This window comes from Pagrus major, chromosome 7 (assembly GCF_040436345.1).
Source record: "Pagrus major chromosome 7, Pma_NU_1.0".
Lineage (NCBI taxonomy): Eukaryota > Metazoa > Chordata > Actinopteri > Spariformes > Sparidae > Pagrus > Pagrus major.
This window is the reverse complement of record NC_133221.1, coordinates 3,085,118-3,107,428: the sequence shown is the minus strand read 5'-3', so window position 1 is coordinate 3,107,428 and position 22,311 is coordinate 3,085,118. Positions and strand designations below refer to the sequence as shown.

At 41.3% G+C, this 22,311-nt stretch overlaps 1 protein-coding gene across 4 annotated transcripts in view; it reads left to right on the top strand.

The window, feature by feature from the left end:
• Positions 1-62: 62 nt before the first annotated feature.
• Positions 63-22,311, top strand: part of tpd52l2b (tpd52 like 2b) — a 29,515-nt gene continuing 7,266 nt past the window's right edge. For 2 of the 4 annotated variants that reach the window (XM_073469774.1, XM_073469776.1), the window contains exons 1-4: positions 111-327; positions 4,640-4,797; positions 5,978-6,126; positions 20,075-20,176. In XM_073469774.1, the coding sequence (XP_073325875.1) occupies positions 309-327; positions 4,640-4,797; positions 5,978-6,126; positions 20,075-20,176 (428 nt within the window). In that variant the 5' untranslated portion in view covers positions 111-308. Of the gene's footprint in view, positions 328-4,639; positions 4,798-5,977; positions 6,127-16,741; positions 16,790-20,074; positions 20,177-22,311 lie in introns of all 4 variants that reach the window. The other 2 variants (XM_073469773.1, XM_073469775.1) reach the window with 2 other exon arrangements.

The window sequence follows — 22,311 nt, the reverse complement described above, 5'->3', positions numbered from 1 at the left end:
CATCATCATCATCGTGGGGTTTAGGTATCATACAACCTTTTATTTTGAAATCTCCCCAGCCGGATGCAGCTCCGTCCTGCCCGGTCGCTTCACGCAGCGCAGCAGTTGAAGCTGAGCTGGCTGTCGGGCTGTTTTGGGTGTTCGGGTCTGTTCCTGTCGACGACTTTCTCTGAGTGGGAGCAGTCGCTTTACAAAGACCAGGAAGGTTTCTTTCTACACCCCGAGCTGAAAACTCCGCAGTCTGCTGTCCGCAACACGTCAACTCGTAACGGAAACAACAGGAGCTCGCGCTCTGTCGGATCGACGCCATGGACCCCGCCAGTCAAGGTAACGTCTGTTAGCTTAGCCGCGGCAAGTTAGCTAGCGCGTAGCTTAGCTTAGCGGGCAGAAATGCGTGAACTGTTTCGCTAAGCAGACGGCAAATGTTTTTAAATAAGTCAGCCCCGCGTCTAATAAGCCAGTAGCTTTATCTTCTAGCTTGTTTGTGCGTGTTGATTTGTTTTAAAGCTAATAAATGCTAATAAAGGAGCGAAGTCGCGCGGACAGGACGGGCCCGCCTGTAAATGACAGGAGCAGGAAGGAGGATCGTGTTACTAATGTCACCAGCCTCCCAGCACGCTTTAATTTATCACCGCTGACACTGATTTAATTAAGAAGTGAACAATGTCATCTTTCCCGTGAGACGCACAGTTTTCCCCCAAACCCGTCGTTTCTGACAAAACGAGCTGAACGCTTGTAAACAAAAGGAGTCGCGTTAGCTTAAACAAGTGTTAGCAGTTTGTTTCGGTGGTGCCACCGGCTCACCTGTGCCTCCTTTTCTACCTGAATACATGTCGGGGAGTTTAGTTCATCTTAAGCAAACTTTATCGGGTACAAACAGCCAGGTGTGCTGAGTAATTGAGCGCTGATAACAGCCTTGTTGCTAGCATGCTATGTCTGCTTTATCATTGTCACTATTGACAGTATTGACAGTTTACTCCAATCTTCAGCTGACCAGAAGGTTTCCTCTGACAGATCTATAAAGAGAAGAAACCTTAAGTCTTTATCTTTACATAACCCTGTCTGACCTTGTTTATCCTTTTCCTGCCATATTCTGTTTTTTTGTGATACTTAAACAAGTATCTATGACTATGACTAGACTGTGGGGGCTATTATAGTCCTAAATCTTGTGATCTTGAACAATATTGTGATTGTGATATGACATTTTTACTTGAAATTCATTTGAGAAAGTCTTTAGGTGAAGTAACACATGGAAATATGTAGAAAATGTAAGATGTAAGAACTTAAAATGGTTAAATCAACAATAGGAAACGGGCACAGATACATTTAAAAGTATCTTTCAATAGCAGATTACAGATATTTGCTTTTCAACTATATCCAAATAAAACGCACAATACTGCTGTGAGAGTACAAGTAAAAGGCATTTTACACAAACTGATGTCACATTTCAGCCATTTAGTCGCTTCAGTATTTGTTGGATTTTGTTGCCAGTTGTTAAACAGCAACAGACAGAAACTCTGTTTCATTATTTTGTCAGTATTTTGTGTTACTTGGTTCATCACTCAAGTAACTTTACGTTTACTTAATCTGATCTTTTAGCTCCTAATGTAGCCGACTCTGATTTTACATCAAACACAAAGGCACAAGACACAAGGCAAACTGTCCAACATATTTCATATATTATTTATGATTAATCGATTGTTAAAGCAGCCAACTATTGATTGAAATTCCAGCTCTTAGATCCGACAAATCCTGTAACTTGTTGCCCAACCGAACTCAATATTTGGTGTTGATACAGATAATAGGGAGATAAAAATTCCAGTGTCAGTATATCAGCCAATATACACACATTTTGTTCAATGATCCCTCAAATGTGGTTTTCAAAAATGTGCAATATTTCAGTCTGTCTTCTTCACCACTGTCCAACAAAGCCAGATATATATTAGTTGAAACAGTTCGACAAAATAAAGACAAACACAGTATTTACTTTCACATCGTCCATCTACGCTAGACAAATAAAATCATCTTCCTCTGAATGTTGACAGTACAATGTGAAAGGACTGTAGTTGCCCTGTTGGTTCCCCTTCAGTGTTTGATCTGATCTACAGGCAGAGTTACTGACAGAAAACAATCATCTGGAAATTGAGTGAGTTAACTGTTCAGCAGATTTGATAACAGCAAAAGTATCTCTCCTTATATCATCACGTTCATTTTTCATTCTGACTATAAATATCCCTTTGGGGACGTTCTAATTAGACTTCAGGGCTGCATCTCGTAGTCTGTAATGATGAGAGGCCGTGACAGACATGTCATGTTGTATCGGGCCTCCTGTGCCTCAGGAAATGATTGTCTGCGTTTCTTTAAGTGTGACGTGAACTAGGGCATGTCTGTCCAAATAAAATCCTGTTGCTACCGTTTCCTGAACGATGCTGTGAAACCTGAGAATAGGATTTTTGCCCGAGCCGGGGACTTCTCCTGACTGATGCAGTCTCACATGACCTCCTAAAAGAATAACATAACGATGCATCTTTCAAAAAAAACACCAACAATAGACGTCAGGTTTGGTGTCAGTCTAAATCAAACATCCAACAGCGTCATTAAGGAGCTGCCATTTTGTGCAGACGTTAAGCGATCGCAGGGAGAGAGCCATCATAGATTTACCACAGAGACTAATACATGTATCCATATCAACAGGAAATAGACCAGGATGCAATGCAGCAGCAAGGTTGGGTTTTTCAGCTGAGGGGTGTGGCTGCAATCAAACGCATGCCTCAGTATTTACAGACTGTGTTTGACGGCCTTAAAGCCAACTCTCCTGCAGCAGCTGCAGCTGATGTGAGCACGCCTGCAGCCAGAGTTACGCTCGTTCATGGAGTGACGAGGCATCAGTGTCTTCATCGACTTCTTTATGTAAATAACGAGCTACTTGGAGAAGTTGTTGGCGATAACTAGGCTTCTTTAACTATCTCTGCTTAGCATTTTTCTGGCGTTAGCAAAAAAACTCAGCCCCTGACTGCATCTGAAACTCTTTACCGACATGTTGTTTCATACGCTAAAACAGTTTGTGAGGTTGTTTAGTACGTCTGAAACCAAAGTATGAAACTAATACTACATGAACTGCGTACTATTTACAGGGAAATATTACAGTATGCAAGTACTTCTGTAGTGACAACAGCACAACAAAAATGCTGCTGGTCCTTCTTTCTTCTTTGGGTCAGACCGACTAGACGCTGCGGCGGCGTATCGCTGCCCTCTTTTCAACATTTATAAATTTCTTTACAGTCCAGCGCTGTGCTGCTATTCCATCAGTTTCTACCTTTCAGTCCAGTTGTCCAGGTTGAGTAAAGTGCACAGAGTAAAAACAGGTTTTACGGCTACTTCCAGGTCTCAGATGGCATTCTGGGAAGTGTAGGATATAATTCAATGTGTGATGGCTAAAGAAAATCTGAGATTGAACGTTATTGATCAATAAATCCAAATCTCAGGAGGGAATTAGTTTTTTGTAGGCATCTTATTCTCATATGAGCCTTGTTGTCTGTTTTTAACCTCGCTGCTGTTGTTGTTTCTGCGGTCGGGCTGAATCAATACACCTTGAGGGAGGAGCCGTCAGATCTGTTTCCAGCCTATATGCGGATGTTTCTGCTCAGACCCTGGATCACACGGCATTACTACCTGCAGATACAGCTAACAACACTGCTGTGTTTGTGCTACTGTTGTCTGGTGTTGTGCAAACCAGTGTGCACTCAGTCGTGTAGGGACGGTACCGCATGCAATCAGGGAATAATGTCAAACTCAGTGTTGCATTCAGATCTGATTTCATGCTCAGATTCTGGTAAGAAGTGAAGTAAAACAAGTCTTGAAGAGAGATCAACACTGGCTGTTCAGCGGTGTTGAAGTCACTGGGTGTGTTTGTAGGCAATGCGAGGCGTGTTTACCTTTCATAATTGGTTCGCCCACTGAATAAATACTGCTTGAGTGTTGGACCAGAACTGCATAAAGTCTATTTTTACCCAGTGTTTCAGGCAGATAGATTTTTTTTCTTGTCCTCCATGCCAACCCCGACTGTGCCAGGCTCCCGTAGCTGCCAAATTCATGATGGTTTCCTCAGGTGAATGACGCAAGATGAAGTCATCCTCATAGAAATGCTGACAGTGGAAGATTTCAGTGTTCACACTGGTGTTTTGTTCTGCCAACTATTTCTGGATGAAGTAAAGTTAACTCAAGAATAGATTGTGTCTGTGTTTTGTTCTTTTCCAAACAGTTTCGTCCTTCTCTTGTCTGTTATCTCTGGTCGTTCCTGTGTAGAAGGAAAGAAAGTGAAAGGTTTTAATGGTTCTCAGACAGAGAGGTCTTAAGTTACTCTCCCAGAGTGCAGTTCAACTCCTAACTCTGCTAATTGCCACTTTCTCTTCCTGTCGGATATCTCCTGCTGGCCACACAAGCCTCTTCCTGGCCTCAGTTACTGTGTGTGAAATAGATACTGAGAGAGGGATCATCTGAGTAAACCACGCCTGGCTTTTAACACTCTAACAGATCTAATTGTGTATTTGTTAACCCTTTCTGCTGCGTCTGGATTTCACTTTTTTTACATTAACTATTTCTCTTCCTCCTCTCTCCTTCTCGCTGTCTTCTCTTCCAGATATCAACCTGAACTCTCCTAACAAGGGTCTCGTTGTGGATCAATCAGAAAGCCTGTCCGATGTGCCGGTGGAGGGAGCGGTTGGAAACGCGGCCAACCCTCTTCCCCCGGGCCTGACAGAGGAAGAGGCCGAGGAGCTCCGCATTGAGCTCACCAAGGTAGGGCTGAGATGTCCCTAAATCTCCAGGTGTTTACATGTAATCCTGAAATCATCGTGTGTGTTTTGCTTTTACTAGCAATGTTTTGACACAACATCTTTTCTCAGGCCTGAAGAAAACCTGTGTTGGGTTGAATGAAAGCTTGAGGGAGCTCTGATTCCAGTGTGTGGGTTCCTGTCTTGTATTTTTTTATTTTACATGTAACTGCCGGGCTTAAAGAGTGACCTATCATTGCTGAAACGTCAATAATCATTTACAAAAGTCAGGTTTCAGCTTCACAGATGTCAAGATTTGATTGTTTCGTGTGCTGTAATTATAATCACAACCTTTATTTCATGTTTCCCTGATAGATTTTTTGCTGTTGTATTATTATGAAATATAAATGTGTGGCTGCTGAACAGACTTGGCAAGCAACTTTAAGACATCAGCGGTCAGGCTGCAACCAATGATCGATGAGTTGTTTGGTCTGTAAATGGCAGAAAATGTAGAAAACCCAAAGATATTCAGTTTATTGTCATAGAGGAGGAAAGAAAACAGAAGAAAATCACATTATCACAGCTGGTTATAAGAATCAGAACACACTCCTGTTCATGGCGAGTGAAAATGGGAAAAGTGCAGCTATAGTTATAACAATGATGGCTGCTTTTTATTTCCATAAATCTGTGCATGCTTGCACACTGGCGTGGCTAACTGTTATACTGACAAAGCAGTCAATAATAGTATTAGCTGAACATGTGCTTTCTCTGCTACTACAAGTAGAACAACTCTGGTATGAAAAAGGCCTGTTGTTTAATCAAAAACACATATTGGTTCAGTTTTCTTGGCGTCTCTCGAGCAGCGCTGGGGGAAAAAATGGGCTCCAACACAGTGAAAACTGTGGAGTCAGAGCTGTGGCAGCCTGACAGTAAGACAGCATAGTGATCATAGTAGAGAGAAATGTTAGGAAATCAAAATAAGGACGAGGCAGCAAAGAAGAGGTTTCTTTTTTTCAAGCTCTGGGAGACGTTTGCCAACATGACTCAATAGAGAGGATGATTTGAATTTGGTAGTACAAACGGTACATGATAGAAACTGGGTTTCTTCATGGAATACAAATATAAATCCACTTTTAGAAATCTAGAAAAGAGAAGAGCCAAAACCTCTAGACGTAACTCTTCGTGGTGTGTCTGCTGTGTTTCAGGTGGAGGAGGAGATCAACACCCTGCGTCAGGTTTTGTCAGCCAAAGAGAGACACGCCGCAGAGCTGAAGAGGAAACTGGGCCTCAGCCCGCTCAACGAACTCAGGCAGAACCTCACCAAGAGCTGGCAAGACGTACAGACCTCCAACGCGTATGTATCAATTAAACCTGGTTTCTGAGACACCTGAAGTAAATCGTTAAGAGATCATGTTTCATGTGAAGTAGAAAGTTTAATATGCTCAACTTAATCTCAGGTTTGTTTGTGAGAGTTAAGTCAAACTTTGCTTCTGTTCGACCAGATTATCAAATTACTATTTACTTGTATGCTAAACAAACATTTGGACCTAGTTGGCTTGAAGGCCAAAGCATCTCACTGCAGTTTCTTTCACAGCTTACAAGTTTATAAGGTGACAATCATTTTATCCTTTTGTTTTTTCTCGAATTAAACGGCAAAATTATCCTGTTCCTGTTACTAAGTAGTCGTAGTCGACGTAGCCTTGATTCAATATTCTTCCTTTTTTCTTCCTCAATGTTTTTCTGCTGGATCACTCCTCGGCCTTTAATTTATTTTTTATATCTGAGCACAGCTTCTCATGTGATTTATCACCTCAATCTCAATCGCTAGTTTCAAGTCTTCTTCAATACAGCGTGATGTTCATTTTGCTAATTACGTTCCTATTCAGGGTAAAATAGACGATAAAGTACGGTATGCTTTGGAGCGTGGCTACCTTGTGACTGACAAGGGGCAACCAACCGTATCCTCCCTCAGTTTGACCATCTTGTCCAAATATGGGCAAATATGGCGCCAAAAAGCCAAGATGGCGACTGCTCTCGAACTCGAGGCTGTAAAACGCTACGCCGTTAACCAATCGGTAACGTATCGGTAGGTTTAGTGCGATAACGCTGTAGCTGTTAAATTTCCAAAATGTAACTGACATGAGATCAGCTCATTAGTATAATTTGTGGCTTTTTAGAAAGACAAATGAAAGAATCAACATTTTAAAAACAAATGTTTCGCCCCAGATGATGTCGAGCATCTTGACTCATTCTCTGATGGTAACTGCTGCATCACGAAATGACTCATCCTGTGGTGACACATCAGCTTCTGAAGTCTTCAGATTAGCTTCTGCAGAGGTTTACATTAAACAGGACGACTGTGAACCTTTTAAAACAAGGCGACACAGAGGCACAGCAGCTGCTCTGTTCGAAATCAGATTTTATGCTTTGACATCATCAGATTTCGACAATTGGTCTTTATCACTAATACAGTAAGATATGGTTACACGTGATTAATTGAGCAGCTGTAAACCTCAGCAGGACGTTTGAAGGAGGAGGACGTTTGGAAAATGATGCTGCTGAAAGTCATTATTGAGTTTTTCCAGGAAAAAGCAATTATCACTGCGCTCCATCGCCATCACATTAAGAAGATGAGCTCAGTCCCTCATTTAGGAAACAAGCACATCATTCAGCATGTTTAATATTTCATGTGGTGGTTATGCAAACTATTAGATGGGTACTCTTTTATAACCTACTTATAATTTATTAAATATAAAGTCTGACCTATATAAATCTTGAATAATGTTGGCTCGAGCTAAACAAACTGCTCTCATATTATCTAAAGGATCAAGGACTAATGATCAGACTTATAATATTTTGAAGAGGTTTTTAATGGACACCTACAATATACTTCATGCAGTATATCGATTATCGATAACCCGACAGTTAACAGAAAAAGTTGTGATCTGCTGGCATCACGACTAACATGATATATCAACACATGAATATTTACAGTACGCTTCACTTTGTCACACCGTCACTGACCCAACTAAGAAGCTAAATGCTTCAGTATTATTTGGCCTGTAACCTTAAAGCTCCTCTTCCCATCGAATCATCATGAAACTGCTCGTCAGTCATTTACAGATTTCACGCCGCTGTCGTCAGATCAGATCTGGGATTGTTCCATTTAACTCATCAGTGACGTCGTCCTCTGTTAATCATCTTTAACACTGGAGCCCCGAGTGTGCGATTAGTGAAGAACATTGCTGCTTACTTCATTTATACTAATTTCTTGGTCGATAAGTTGCCAGCTTAAACCATATTAACACTGTTTTTTTTTAACTCATTATGGTTTATTGACTTTAAGCATTTTAAGATAATCTGGGAAATTACATCACAATAAGAAAAAATACTTATATAGATACGAGGGAAATTGCAGATGAAACTCTAATAATGCCGTTGCACTTTGCTCATTAAAATGCGCCCATCTCAAAAGCTAAAAAAAATGTACACAGTTCAAATAACTTGTGGAGTGTTAAGAAGTGTTTTGTTAATCTTTCTACAGTCAGAATGGTTTTGGATCAATATGTTTTGTGTGTTTAATTGGCAAAATTAGATGAAAAAAATGTGCCAAATTAATGACACAACTTCAGTACTTTTTCTTGATAATTATGACTTTTTTGTTACGTAACCTTTTAGCTTAGTTTGTGCAGGTTTTTGGGAGATTAAGCATTTTAAGATGAACTCACACTAAACAAAAATGGTATTGCACTTTGAATCGCTGCATTTTAATTCTCACTAATAACAGCAAGAGATTTTAAAAGACACTCACATCATTATTTACATCATTAAGACCCTGTTTAAACAGTCAAAACTTAATTGATAAGATTCTTTGGGATTGTCTAACCCCTGGCTTCCTCTTTCGAGCCAGCTTGCTTTGAATCCGTGCTGAACCTCCCGCAGTGTAACACCTTCATGTCTCTGTTTTTAGCTATGTGAGAACCGCTGAGAAACTGGGCGAGTGGAATGAGAGAGTTTCCAGTTTGGAGCTGTGAGTCCATGCACTGTTTGCTGCGGTGATGTCTGGCCTTCTCCTGTGTTTGCTCTCTCACGCTCTGACTTTTTACTCACCGTCGATGCCTCTCCGCTCTCACCTTCTAACCATGTTTGAGAACACTTACAGCTCGACAGTTGGTGTTTAACCTCGGGTCTGTTGGGAGGACAAACATTTTATCTGTAGTCTGTTTATTCTTTTTTCTTTAGTTTTTTATTTCAGATTTGTTTGAGCATGAAGTTTTCATGGATGTCGACGCCTCTTTGGCGCTGTTCAGGAGCTTTTCTGGATCTTGAGGAGTCTACTTTCATACACTCAGAATCGGTGCTGCTGTCAGAGCTCCTTTTGCATGTGTGGCTCGACTTGTAGCACCAAAGTGGGATTTGACGAGCGTCTCGGTTCTTAACGCCGCAGACTGAGTTACATAACTGATCTACCTGAATCTGTGTTTGTCCACTGTGGCCTCTGACTCACCTTTTAATCAGATTTTTTTAAGTAAGTTTCAGACCTGGGAGGATTTCTCTTATCTGTCGCTTGTGTTTTTCTGTTATCATATACATTTATATTATTCTCTGTTCTTTCTCTTCAGTTTTCTGTCTCTACCTTCCTCCTATCAGTATCATCCATCTGTTGTTTTTTTTTTTACTTCCTCTCACAGAGGTCAGGTGTCCTCTCTTCCTCTGTCCAGAAGTGATGACACATGTCCTCCTCTCAACTTCCTGTCCAAATCGGCATTCTTCTATATTTTAAGCTCTCTGACGCTTCCTGTCTGCTTTTAGTTGTCTGAATCTGTGTTTGCGTTTTTGCTACACAAAACGAGAAAATCACAGGGATGTTTTCATAGCTGTGAGATGAGCTGAGGATGGCTGCGTTGTTGTATGATCAGTCCACCTGATGTTTTTTTAGCTTGTCTGTTAGACTTTTACATTTGTCATCAACAATTGATTAGCTAGGTATCCCAAATTCACCATTCATGTGTTGAAAATCAGACTCCATTAAGCCTGACGCTAGAAATAGCTGCCAATTACATAATGATTTCAGCCTGAGGGCTAATTGGCTAAATAAAATCAGTTGGCACAGAATGGAAAAACAGAAATGATGTAACGATTTACAATAAGCAGCGTTCAGCTGATGCCAAATCTGGCAAGTGAAGAAAGCAACATCCTGCTTCTATTAGTAATTAGTGGCCACGTTAATGGATCTGATGTCAGGGACTACAGAGCTTAACAGTGAAAATACCCTCATATCCCGAATGGAGGATGTTGATCATCAGCCATAAACCATCCAGGTCAGACTTTCTACGAGCTATGAGACTGTGAAACAATCGTAAGTGATCCTGTAGAAGCCACAAGTCTGTATGATATCAAAACACGTTATTTGCAATGTCATGGGGAAGTAGGACACAACCCACAAACGGTGTAACAGCAGCGTCTCTGATTGGTGGAGCTCGTGGTTACAATGAAATGTTTACCACACCCAAAAAGTCACGTTGGTTAGCGAGTTACCGCTACCACACAGCAACCATGCTGTGTTTTTTTTTTTAGAGATGGGTCAGAGTTGAGTTGGAAGTCATTGAAAGGAATCGTGCGATGGTTAGAGGATGAAAGTCTTCCACTCTTTAAATAATTGTGTACACAGACAATTTTTCTTAATGCTCCAAATCAAATATTTTATGGTCACAATTGATCTCGGAGTTGGAAGGTTTTGTTCCAGGCTTGAACATCTTTTATATAATGATTTTCTGGAACGTAAATGGAGTGAATGAACAGGAATTCACCTCCAGAACTGGAGCTGTTCAAAAAGAGGCAGGTCACTGATGAGCTCTGTAGGCTGCTGGCCACAGACGTGCAACTGTAAAGTGCTAATGTTGCTCTGAAAGGTTGAGAATCACTAGCTTCGGTGTACGATGTGCGGCTGTGTTATGTTTGAAAGAAAATCTACAAAACAAAACAGAACTTGGTATGGACAGGTACTTGATACTCGAAGCATCGGGGGAAAAAAAAGGGATCTGGGCGTCACTCTTTTTGATATACAAAGACAAATGACACTACTCAAAATTGAGATTGTTTAATCTGTGACATATCTGAATTTTTGTAGTGTATGTTAGTTTTCTTTGTCACTTTTGGGTTCAGTCGTAGCAGATGGCCACATATTTATATATCAAGCCGTCATCTTTATCTATCATCACCGTGAGAAACTAAAGCTTCCTCTTCAATAGTCACAGGCCTTTTCATATTGGTTAAACACCAGTATGGCAGTTTTGCATATTTATTGTTTTTACATTTAAACCAGTTTTCACCATGTAAACAGAGATAATTTGAGCTAAAAGATCGGACACGCATTAAAAAAACAAGTAGTTCTCCGTTCTCTCTTGTTTCTTCTGCTTATTTTCAGCAAACTCTTAGTTGTAAAGTTTCTCCGGGAGTTGGTTTTGAGATTTTTAGGATGCTTCTGTGCGACTTCTGTAAGAATCCAGACAAGAAAAACATGAAATCTGAGAATTTTTCTGCCCGGCCTCCACCGAGCTGCTGCTGCTGCTGCTGCTGCTGCTGTAAAAGTCTGACGCTAATGGAATTTTCCATGTGGCTGCCTCTGAAATGAACTGGATTGGCAGGCTCTCTCAGATAGTTAAGCTTATCCTGACAGGGTGAGGCTGCTGACACTCTTCTTGACTTTTACACAAACAGCGGCAGGTGCGCTGGTCATGGTTTGTTCTGCTTTTTTTTCGCACACAGAAATAGACGGACATGTCTGCTCACACATCTCTCACGCACTCTGTCTTGGGTCTTTTTCGATTATGTGTTTTTTTTTTTTCAACACGGCCAGAATAATCGTGGATTATTACACAGATTTGTTTAGGAAGGCAGAAACACGAGCAATGCGGGCACATCATTGTACAAGCACAATGCCAAGTTACAGTACAGGAAGTGAGTGTTCAGATCTCGTAACAACACATGCACTCGCACATCCGAGCGCCCCGGTCATTGCCTGGCGACCAGACGGGCGGCACAGACTCGCTCCTGCAGGAACGAGTGGGAGGAGAGGACAGGAATGTGAGAGAGCGAGGTGGAGGGAGGGAAGAGAGAGCGAGAGAGAGAGAGACGGTGTTTTGATTAGTCACATGACGAGAGAGAGAGAGAGAGAGAGGCTATGAGGTGCACAGAGCCCAAGTGATCTAAACAAAGAAATAAGTGGGTAATGAATTATGAATAAGTTGGAGGCACAAAGACTCGGAGTGGGTTGCCATGAAAACTGAAGTGGGTGGAGGGAGTCAGTCAACTGTCAACTCAATTTGCAGCTCAGTTAATCGTGCTTTATTAGCATAACACGTTTTTTTTGTTACAGAATTTAAGTGTCAGCGTCTTTTTTCTACAGCCATGTGACAACAAACAATATCCCCCTTCTGACTTCTCTTTCTGAACTGTTCGGCAGCATTTTAGTGGTACAACTGGGATTCTCCTCCTTTAAAATAAATCCTGAATGTAGACGGGAGTGTTTTCTCTGCTGTGAAACAAATGCAGCAGTTAAACAGTGAAGTGTTGTATGGACAGGCGCTGTACTGTGAGAGGGGTGTGTGTGTGTATGTGTGTGTGTGAAGTCACTGTGCTATACAGTAAGCAGCATTGTGCGGATGTAAGTCAGGATATAGAGGCCGGCCTTGTCTGCAGCAGAGCCGTCTCCTGTTACTGTAACACTATTTATCCAGGGTTTAAAAAAAAAAAGCAGCCCTGCTGTCTGCTGGCTCATCTTTTATGTTATAGTGTGCCATGTTAAATACAAAGCTGTGATTGGTGTGAGGTTTTAGCTCTGCATGTACAACCAGATTTGTCAGTCAAACAGAGTGAACGTACCTTTTTCTTTTTTTTAAACTTTTACTTTGAGGAGTAAGAGGTGGCGTCGGTGCCATTTTGTTTTTTTTCCCGTTAATCAATCAAACAAACCTGTTGCTGCTGCTGGAAATGTCAAATGCATCTATTGTGTGTAAAACTCTGCCAGTAGTTGCTCGATCTCTGATTTATGAACGGCAGATTTAAAAATAAGGACTTGATGTTTTGGAGAAAGCTCCAGCTGCCTCCGGGGAGGCTCACCATAAGTGCTTACTGACACTACAGTCCTATCGCACTTTTGTCTGGTGAATATATTGGCACAATCTCCTGTTCACTTGTGTTAAAGCCTGCACCAAAAGCAACCATGGATTTCTTGTTTTGGTGGGAACTCCAGCAGAGTCCGACAGTCTTGCGGCTAATTCTTGCTCAACTTTGGGCTCCGTCAGCCAATAGAAACACTGATACGATGCGTGGAAATGTAGACTGCAAGTTTGCAGCATATGCCACTACATTGATATAACATTACAAACCAAACTGCACAGCATCACTTTCATGCACTGTTTGGAGTTTTGTTGTGATCAGGTCCGCCACGTCACATATTTTTGCTGGTCTGAATACGAGGGAGAGAAAATTAGCTCCCAACTATACTGATAATTATTAGTTTTCAAGCAGAAATGTAAACATTTGCTGCATCCAGCATCTTAAACTGGAGGATATGCTGCTTAATCCAGTAATCATGAAAATGATTTTGCAACATGCAAAACACTATCCTTCAGTACGATAAGCTCTTATATGAAGCTGTCATGTGTCTGCAGTCACTTAAATATACAAGTATTATTTCAGTTCAGGGTTGGGCCGATGAACTACGCCATCGTCCATCGCCGATGGCTGACAGTCATCGACTACTAATCCATGACCATCACGATTTAAAAGGCTCCCCACCAGAGAGCACAATTAAGTGCTGTGTCCCCTCTGAGTTGCCGTAGGGCTAGAGTTGTTGTTGTTAGTGATATGTGGGGAGAGGAAAAGAAGCATGAAGCTGCTCGGTGCACTAACGTCACGTCTCCATGTCCCGTTATTTTCTTATTAAACCAGCTCAGTTAGGAGAACCCAAGACACTCAGTTAAATTTGTGGCAGCAGTATATTATTTTCCACGGGCAGCTGTTTCTCTCAGTCGTGCTGTTTTTACAGTTTTCTTAGCTTAGCTTCATTGGCTAGTCGACCAGCGTTGTTTTATGCATATGAGGCTGAACAAAGCTAAATTGAGGACATGTGCACAGGGATGTATGTCGGTGGTAACGGGAGACGGTTGGAGATTCATGTCAGAGCAACGCTGGGAAACAGCGGCGGCTACAGTGGTGAGCTAATACACAACTGCTGCCTTACGACAACACTGAGGGGCCACGCTGCCTCACATTCGTAAACAACGATGTCAACGTCCATCACGATGTTTCACTGTAGACGTCGTCATACGGCAATTCGGCAGACGTCGTCCAACCCTACTTCAGCTGATGAGTGAGACGTTCACTGTGTTGTGATCAGGAGTCTTATCACCTCCTGCGTTCAAACATTCAGCGGTCAAAGCCTCCACAGATGAATGTAAAGTCAGATCTCTGCTTCCTTCTCTGCTGTGCTATTGTTGTCCAGAGCAGTCAGCACAAACACACTTCCTCTCTTTTTCTAGATAACATGCAGGCAGGACTCCGTGTGTGTGTTTGAGAGTGTGTGTTTTAGCTTGCTTTGTCGCTAATCATGAACATGCTGTGCAGTCTGGTGTTTGATCTATTAACCTGTTTGCTGTCACTTTGAGTCACTATGGGACTGTTTTTCTACACCGAAACAAAAACTCCTTCAGCTTTTCCACTAACGGTCATTTCGCCTTCACCGCTTCCTGTACACACATTTACTGAACACAGTTACTGTAATATTGAGTCAGAAGGATATGAATGGAAACCAGTACCTGTTATCAGGAAGTAGTGGAGGTTAGCTCGTGACAGGCTGTTATTATCTAAATGATGGAAGAAAATGTAATCGCCAAAATATAATGCAACAAAAAAAGCCTCTCAAAGCCGGATCAATCCTTACCTGTCATTGGTTGAGACACATTTCCTTTCTGACAAACAAGGTTATCTTAATCTTGAATCTTGTTCAAACTATTTCTCGATAAATGCAGATTCGTGGCTCTGTGAAAGTCTGAGGCCTTTTCTTCATCAGCAGATCTTAATCTGGGAGCGTTTTCTTCTCGGTTGTTTTGAAAGTTTGCTTGTGAAGTTTAATCTTTTTGAACACATCTTAGTTTTTACTATAATTTCAAATTCAAGACACTGAGTATCTTCGTTTGTCAGAGCATCCGTCTTCATCTGCTGTTCTGTAGTTTTGTTTCACTTATTGACGTAGGTTTTACTTCAATAATTGAAGCATAATTTTGCTAAAATGTTATGTGTTATACAGTTACGTTCTCGTCATGCCAGCCGGAAAACAAAGTGTTGTAGCCTAATACTTATGATTACAGTATGTTACTGTGTAACTTGCTATCAACAAGTAGTCTTGCTGCAGTCATCGGTGTTCCCGGTGTTACACAGTGGTTGGGCATACAATGATTACATTACTTGCCCACGGCCTCCACCATCGTTTTGCTTTTTTTGACAACACGTATTTGTTGTGTTAGCAAGGAACCTGATAATGGTAATGAATGAAACCACTCACTGACATATTTAAGATTGATCTGCTGTCAAAAGACATAGAAAATAACTGTTGTTTCGCTCTGTAGACACACTTTTGATGAACGATAGCAGTGCTAACTGAACACATTGCATTTCCTGTGACTAGCCTACTTCAAAATAAAGGTCAACTCTGATTTCGCCAAGTGGAAGTAGCGCCTTTAGGAAATGATTGATCTGGCATTAGCAGTAAAGTAATATAGCACTTTACAGATGGTGAGAGTCTTTTAGGAAAACCGCAACAACCCCAGCCACGACACTGCCAGACTTTATCCAGATCAGTCGGCCCAACCTTCATGTCTGGTGACCCCTTATAAAATGAAGCATTGCTTACGTACCTGGTCATTAGTTGCACATGCCCACTGGCTATCTTGTTGAACCCTGAAGAAGCAAAATTAATCAGAAATTGACAAGAAAAAGCTACATTAAGAGAAAACTTTCTTCGTACTTGTCTCGCAACTCCTCAAGATTATTGGACAACCTCTCGTGGTGGTCTTGACCCTTACTTTGACACCTGTGGTTGGGGTTTAGTTTATACATTTTAGTGCTGTAACGCGATGACTGTACAGTCACAGGACGTCAAAATTATTGAATCAATACATTACAGAAGTAAACCTGATACCATGTTACCGTATTTTAGTAATTTACTTCCTCAAAACTTCAGCTTCTAAAGAAAAGAACCATTGTTGTTGTTGTTTTAAGAAGATGTGATGTAGGGAAGTTTCCCCACAGAGCTGGTGCTCAGAGGAAGTGTTTGAATTCACAGCACAGCTAGATTATTAAACTAAAATACTTGATTTCATTATCTCAGATACACAGCTTGGTATCATTTTTATGTAATTACAAAAAGTGAATATAAATCTAAAGTCATGTTTGCCTCATTAACCAGGATTATTACTGTTCCACTGACCTCATTTTGTTTGGGTCATATTCACGTACTCTGCAGCACAAAATCGATTTTCACTTTCATTCTCATTAGTCGTCCTCTTCAAGTTTTAATTTTGTCTTTCCCTTTTTGAAATGTTCTGGAGCAGATTCGCTGCTGAAAGCTGGAAAATACACCAGATGTCAACCTATAATTTCTGGGGGGAGATAAAAAAAAATACTTCACATTACTCCTGTGATTTTACATTGTTGTGTTATGATGTGAACGCTGTCATTTCTCCTGTATGACTTGTAAAGAAAGATGTTAAAAGCCTTTTAAAAAATCCAACTGAACGTCAAGCGAAAACCTTCAAATCCAGTCAGTAAAAACAGACGCCTGGAAGTCGGTTTGAAGTTGGAAAAGAGAAATCTGGAGGAAGTGTAACTCTGTTGTATTATACTGTACTGTATTGTGAGTGTGTGTCTCTTCCCCCTGTTTCATTATCCTGCTGTTGTGTCTTCAGATATCTGTCTGCCTCAGCCACTTTGGATGACATTGCCCAGTCTGAAGTGTGAGTTGACCCCTTTCTCTTTTGTGTTCTTGTTTTGTTTTTTGTAGATGAGTTAAGGTTTCTTTAAGTTTGAGTTTTCTTTTTCAGGGGGGGAGTTTTTCTTTCATCTTTTGACTGTTCATCCTCTTGTGTTTTCCATTTGCTCTCGTGATGGTGATGGTGGAGGTCGTCGCTGCATATTTGTTTTCTGGTTTTAGTTGTGTTAGTGGCTGTTGAGGTCAGACAAACATCCCTTTTTAAAGCCGAGGTTATACAGTTCACACTGACTTTAGTTTCATTTTGTAGCAGATCCTCCAGATTTTACAGATTTCGAATGAGCACTGCTAAAATTATGAACTTAGTCCGGATCGTCAGCCATGTACACGGACACAGTCGTGTGTTGATACTCAGCCACAACAGCTTATCTCCAAAACTGTATTTGCCTCGTTCCTGTGAACCATCTGCCGCCGAGACCTGATGTGTGTTTGAGTGGCTCAGCTGATTCTGATGTTGGCTTTCATCCAAGGTGTGTGTGTGTGTTTGTTTTGTGTGCATACAGACGGTGAGGGAGTGTTTATTTCAGCCGGTTTGATGAATTGAGCGATTGTTTCTGTGCATATTTCTGAGCATGTGTTTGTTTGTGTGTCCTTGTTAGCACGTGTAGTTTTGACAACACCCGTCGACCTTGTAAATCCCCGTCAGAGCAGGCTAACATCCCAGCTAACCACTTTCTTAAAGGAATAGTTCAACAGTTTGGGAAATACACTCACGAACACCGTCTTTCTGAGAGTCGGATGACAATGAAGGTGGAGCTGAGAGGCAGCTAGCTGTTTCCTTTGCTTTTGTGGGTGTATTTTCAAACTTTTAATCACCCAGCTCTTTGAAACCAAATACATGTATTTTGACTCAGACTATAAAATCTGTAAATCAGCAATTCTGGAGAAAGATAGTTAATTAGTCGGTATCTGACGACTTGACACCCAGAAAATTATAAAAAATTTTCACTGACGACCTCTAATCGAGAAAAAAATATTTTAAAAATGGATTTCAATGAATGAACAGGCCTGAAGCTCACATCACATCACATCACCCAGCCTTCACTCACCACTGCTGGGTGATGTGATGTGAGCTTCAGGCCTGTTCATTCATTGAAATCTATTTTTAAAATATTTTCTTCTTGAAGAAGCAACAAGATTAAAACATGACATGCCATATTTTTTGGGACTTCACGTGCAGGCGGGCAGCTGATCATTAATAATAAAAAAGCTGCACTGCACGCAAAGTTTATGCACGTTCTAAAAATACAAGTTATCCCACACAGCAGAGCAGACGTCTACGTAATTTATCATTTTCAGCAGAGATGGAACAGAAAAGTCTGCACACCACTTCACATACCTGGAGCCAGAAATATGCAGGTCAGACCAGAGTAAATAGGCGCTCCTGCAAAATGCAGACGACAGGAATGTACTGAAAACAAAGAGGGAACATGGCAACTCGGTGTCACTGATGTATTGAATTACAGCTGGAATGAAAACAAATAATTTAACCTAAGACATCTAACTTAGACACCTGAATACCTGCATGTTGTTTCCTGGATTTATCTCAAGCAGTGTTTAGCAGCAGCCCACAAAAGTTAACTGTAGCCGTCCACTCCCCGAGGCTGCGTTAGTCAAACACTGTCGTGAAACACTTTGAAAGCTTTTATACCGCAAGTAGTTTGAGTTGACAATGTTACGATGGTTTTTTAATATCTTTTACTTCAGTTTTTAAACTCGATGCAGTTTAAACGATGCTCGAGCGTTGCCTGGGCGGAGGCAGATGGAATTTGATGCTAGAAAAAGGCATCACGCTGGAAAAGGGGCGAAAAATTAGTGCGTCAACCCGTGTGTCATGTTTCCATCCAAGCCAATCAGAGCTGGACCTGATTGTAGTTGTTCCCACAAGACGAACGCCAGTTGTTTGTGGGTCTTTTTCCAGTGTGAAACGGGCATAAGAGCATGAAGGTTTTGTTATTTCACTTTATCTGCAAACTGTCAGACGCGAGCTCCCTCTAGTGGTACGTGGAAGAATCCCAGATATGTTTTTTTGGAAATCCAATAAGCTAATTTAAAAACATACTGTTAAAACTAAATTTTTCCTTTCAGCCTGTTTCATATTTATGCAGTCGCTCTCGTATACATCGTCCATAATTAGATAAGAGCTATACTCAATCTGTGATGGCAGAGAGAGGAAGCAAAGGTAGAATGAAAGGTTGAAAAACACTACAAACACGGCCCCACGTGGGAAAAGAAGTGTGGAGCAGGAGGAGAATAAAGTTGACTACAGTGAACCGAGCACACTGCTGTAATTTAACATCGGCCGTAGTGGTGGTGTTTGGACAAACACTGGTTTTGCACATTCAACAGTGTGTGACAGTTGAATTTTCATAATGTGCATCAGAGAATAGTGTTTGCATTGTGATATTGATATAATGACCACACCCTGAGAGATGTTTGTTTGTTTGTCAGCCTGAGTGTTTGATTTTTCCATCATGAGCTCTCTTTCATTGCACTGACACAAACCGACACTCATCATCCCCGAGCCCTCTGGCTGCAGTGGGACATGCTGAATCACATCTGCCATTAATATTAATAATGATCCTCTCTGTGCTTCTATACTTGGGGTTTTTTCAGGAGAATAACTATATAGCAAAATTGACTAACTCTCTTATTAGATGGAGTAGATGCTGAAACAAAGAATCTGTCTTCTGTTTGTTTCGTGTCAAATTAAACTTGTCGAACGGGAGTAGTGGCAGTAAACCGGAGGCTGGTTTTCTGCTTACTGTTGTCTACATTCCCGCGATGTCTAACTGTATTTCTGTGTGAATACTAACCATTGGGGTGGTGAATACTGCACTTCTTCATGTGGCGGGTGTAGCTCTTAAATCACTGTTAGCTTTTGTGTTCGTTGTGGTCGAATGGTCTAATTTACCTCCCGTCCCTCTCCTCTCCCATCCATCTGCCCTGTTTTTCTTCTTCCCCTTGCTCCATCCATTTTGTTTATTTCTGCTCTAACTGTCGTCTTTTCCTCCCTCTATCCGTCCTCCTCCTTTATTCTTTCTCCCCTTCCTCTCCTGTCCTTTTTCTGTCCTTTCCCTCCTTTTTCTCCATCCCACATCTTCTCTTCATTCCTCTCCAACCATCTGTCCTCTGTCCTCTTTTCTTTCCTCCATTGTTCTCTGTCCATTCTCCTGTTCCCACCTTTCCTCTCTCCCTCCATTCTTCCATCCATCCCACCTCCTCTCTCTCTCTCTCTGTCTCTCTGTAGATACAAGAAGACTCAGGAGACTCTCTCCCAGGCGGGACAGAAGACCAGTGCAGCTCTTAACACAGTGGGCACGGTCCTCAGCAAGAGACTGGGCGACATGAGGTATGATGGAGCGGAGCCAAAATGGCCGACTCTTTGGCTAGGCTACAAGAACAAATGAGCAGAGTGGACAGTGTTGAAACGGAAAGATCACAAAACCAAAATACACAACAGATCTGTGTTTATTCTGGGAAGCTAAGAGTTTATAACTTTTCATCCAGAGCAAAATAAAATATAGTCCACGTAAGCAAACTGAATTCAGAGCTTTTGGGTCCAGTAGCAAAATCTGATGGCACATCGAACAGCCAACAGAGTTAATATCTAGATGATGTTTGGGTTTGTGGACCTGGATTAAACCGGTCCTTTAAAAAGGCACACAACATCCACAATCCAATAAAATGAATTGAACTGATTTCGACAGGACTTCAAAATTGTTTAGATTTATGATGTTGGCGTTACTTTCATAAAGATGCATCAACTTAAGTCTCACTTGGAAAAACATTGTATTGATCACGCTGTAATAAAACTACAACACGAAACCAACACGAGAAAATAACCCAGCGAGTTTGTTTCGATGTCTCTCCCGAAGAAAAGAGCTACTTCTAGAAGTAAAAGATAAGTAAAATCTTCGTCAGCAGTACTTTAATCTATTATGGGCAAGTGAAAGTTCAACAAGATCTGGCTGAAGTACGGCACATCTGGTGATTGTGATTCCAGATGTCTGACCACGGTCTGCCACGAGCACAGATGCATCTCTAGCTACTCGGTGCAATAAAAGATCTGATGATAAACGATAAATAAAGATACATCGGCCGACACCACGCCGGTAATATAGAGGATGTGTTTTATGGCACCATTACCGGTGATGAGATGGAAAACAGCAGAGCAGTAAATGCAGCTGTGTCCAGGTATTCTGTTTACAAGCTGCTGAAGGAGACTCAAGCTCTTAAACAGGATACTTCATAAAAATACTAATCACTTTGAAGTCGGCTGAGTATTTGGTTACTGTGACACTGTCCACTGCTCTTCTGTTCCTTGTAGCCCTGAATTTGATGCATCAATCTGACCAGTGATCAGCTTTTTATGCTCTTTCTCTCATCTAAACTTCACTTGTAGTGCTGTGGAGATCATGTGAAAAACTGCCTAACACACCCTAGTGTCTAGTTCATCTAACAGCAGTATAGGTCATTATACTAACTCAGCGGTTTGGTTCAACACGAGGGAAGAATGAGTAGTTTTCTTTAGAGATGTTCATCTGTTGGCATCAAAGACCTTAGTGAAGTTTAAATTTGAGCTACTTGAATATTAAAGTAAAACATCCTTCAGTAATGAAGTTGTTGGACCGTCCGTATACTGTATTGTACTTGTTCTTTCCACGCTGAATCACACTGTAGTCGGTTCATTCAGCCTCAAACTGTAAAAGACTTGCTCAGGTCAGACTTACACTTCCAAACATGAGAAAACATCACTCATGAGTGAAACTACAACAGTTCATCAAGTGTGATTTAGGGGTGAGAAAGAGAAAACGTGTCGCCGAAGATGCATCTTCACATCTAACTTCTCTCATCTCTGTCGGCGTCCTGTTGACTCACACAACCGTCTGTTAATACATTAATGTTTCCGTTTATCCACCCACATTTGATATTTGCTCTTCATGCTACGATGAATGTGTGTGTGAGGAAGTGATGCAAGGGTGTGTGAGTGTGTTGATAAATGTATGTGTACTTGGCCTCTCTAACATTATATCCCATTAACATCATATTTCAGCAGTTTTGACCTGGTTTGGCCGTTTGTGTGTTTGCAGTGTTTGTCCCCGCATGTTGCATGTCTTCATTTCATTGCTATTGTTTGGTTCTTGTTCTGAAGGTTCTTGTTTTGCTCTTGCGTACAGTTTTCAGTGCAGGTTGTGTTGGTAAAACATGTACTCTGTAACAACACCGAACCCTAACGCACGGTAGAAGAACTGCACATAAATTAGTCTCAAACATTACCAAAATATAAAGGATAATGATCTGTGTGATACTGGCCTTAGTATAGTGGCAGACAGAACCAGGTCTTTATTTGGGAGACGGGCCACTATTCCTAATTTTTCCTGTTTTCTCATTAGTTCAAACTCAAAACGTCCTCCTTGTTTACCTCTTGTCTTGCTACATTCAAAATAATGTCCATTTCCATGACACTAACAGTCGTATCAGAAT